At 44.4% G+C, this 1490-nt stretch overlaps 1 protein-coding gene across 1 annotated transcript; it reads left to right on the top strand.

Annotated features, from left to right (window-relative positions):
* Positions 1 to 463: 463 nt before the first annotated feature.
* On the top strand, positions 464 to 1487 carry Pmar_PMAR008455 (aconitase, putative; the record flags this gene model as incomplete). Its single annotated transcript, XM_002774668.1, has 4 exons — positions 464 to 647; positions 776 to 905; positions 956 to 1043; positions 1287 to 1487. Coding segments are annotated over 4 exons (603 nt in total), but the record flags the coding sequence as incomplete, so codon positions are not given.
* Between the last annotated feature and the right edge of the window lie 3 nt (positions 1488 to 1490).

Here is a 1490-nt window from a genome sequence, read left to right on the forward strand (position 1 = left end):
GCGCCATCTAGAAACCGACAATACGTGTGCAGAGGTAACTTTTTCTACAGAGCGATTTTCAAGCTGAAACTTCGAATATAATCCCCTCTTATATAGTTATATTGTAACCGACCTGAATACTTCATATATATTCGAGAGTGTTCCACGCGAATGGCCAAGATCATTAGAGTTTCACAACCCGTTTCACGTGAAGTGGCGTAAAACTCGGTGAAAACGCGATACTTGCTGTATGCAATAGTCGTGAAACATGTTTTTCACTAGTGTTTTTCATATCACGGCTTGTGAAACTCCATTGAACAAACTTCATCTTGCAAAGTTATGCGAGAGGTCGATTATTTGTAGATTTTTGAATTTTTGTGCGGATGATAATAAATTTCCGTGAGCTCGTGAGCTTACATATTTCTCGCTGTTTAGTACGAAGGACGATCAGTCTTCTGAAGTGTGCTCCCTGTGGTCCTCTCAGGTCAGCTCTGCAGTCACTGATGCGGATCTAGTGGTAGCAGCAGTGCTATCTGGAAATAGGAATTTCGAGGGACGAGTTCACCCTCTTACCAGAGCTAACTATCTGGCTTCACCTCCCTTGGTGGTAGCCTATGCATTGGCTGGAAAAGTGACTATCGATTTTGATAAGGAACCGATCGGCCAAGGTGAGACTACTTGTTGCTGTTGTATATGTTGTTGTATATGTATATGTTTTTGTTGTTGTTGTTGTATATGTTGTTGTTGTATATGTTATTGTTGTTGTTGTTGTACACGACTGAGATCTTGTGTCGAGGTACCGAGGGCCCTGTGTATTTGCGGGACATCTGGCCGAGCAGTGAGGAGATAGCAAGAGTCGAGATGGAGTGTGTACGGCCGGAAATGTTCAGAGAAAACTATGCTAAGGTTGTGAGCCAAAATAAGAGGTAAACTTGCATGACTTTGTAGTTGATGAACGTCGTATATCGTTGATCAGGTGGAACGATCTGCATGCTCCAGCTGGGAAGCAGTTCGAGTGGAGAGACGATTCGACCTACATCACTAATCCGCCTTTTTTCGCTAAGGTATGGTATGGGGGGAATATATGTTCGCTTCTCTCAGGAGTTTTAGGTGTACAGAAACCAATAAGAATTACCGAAAAATTTCCATATTATCACCGATGGAGTTGAACATGTGCATATTCTCCCACAGTGTTACGTGGAACAGCAGTGTAGGAATGTATAGGAAATGAAGAGACTCCTAATCAGCAGCTTAGCGTTGTCAAGAGAACACCCATTCGTTGTTGTTCCCGGTATGCATGGTCTCAGACTGAGCTCACCCCGACTCCTCTAGAGTCTATCAAAGATGCTTACTGTCTGCTCAACCTCGGTGACTCGATCACTACAGACCACATCTCGCCCGCTGGGAAGATCACTGCTGATTCACCTGCTGTAAGAGTTCCTCTCGAACAGGACAGGTTCACGGTGCTTATAGGGTCGCTATCTGATCGAGCACGGAGTGGAGCCTAAGGA

This window comes from Perkinsus marinus (assembly GCF_000006405.1).
Source record: "Perkinsus marinus ATCC 50983 genomic scaffold scf_1104296958030, whole genome shotgun sequence".
NCBI lineage: Eukaryota > Perkinsozoa > Perkinsida > Perkinsidae > Perkinsus > Perkinsus marinus.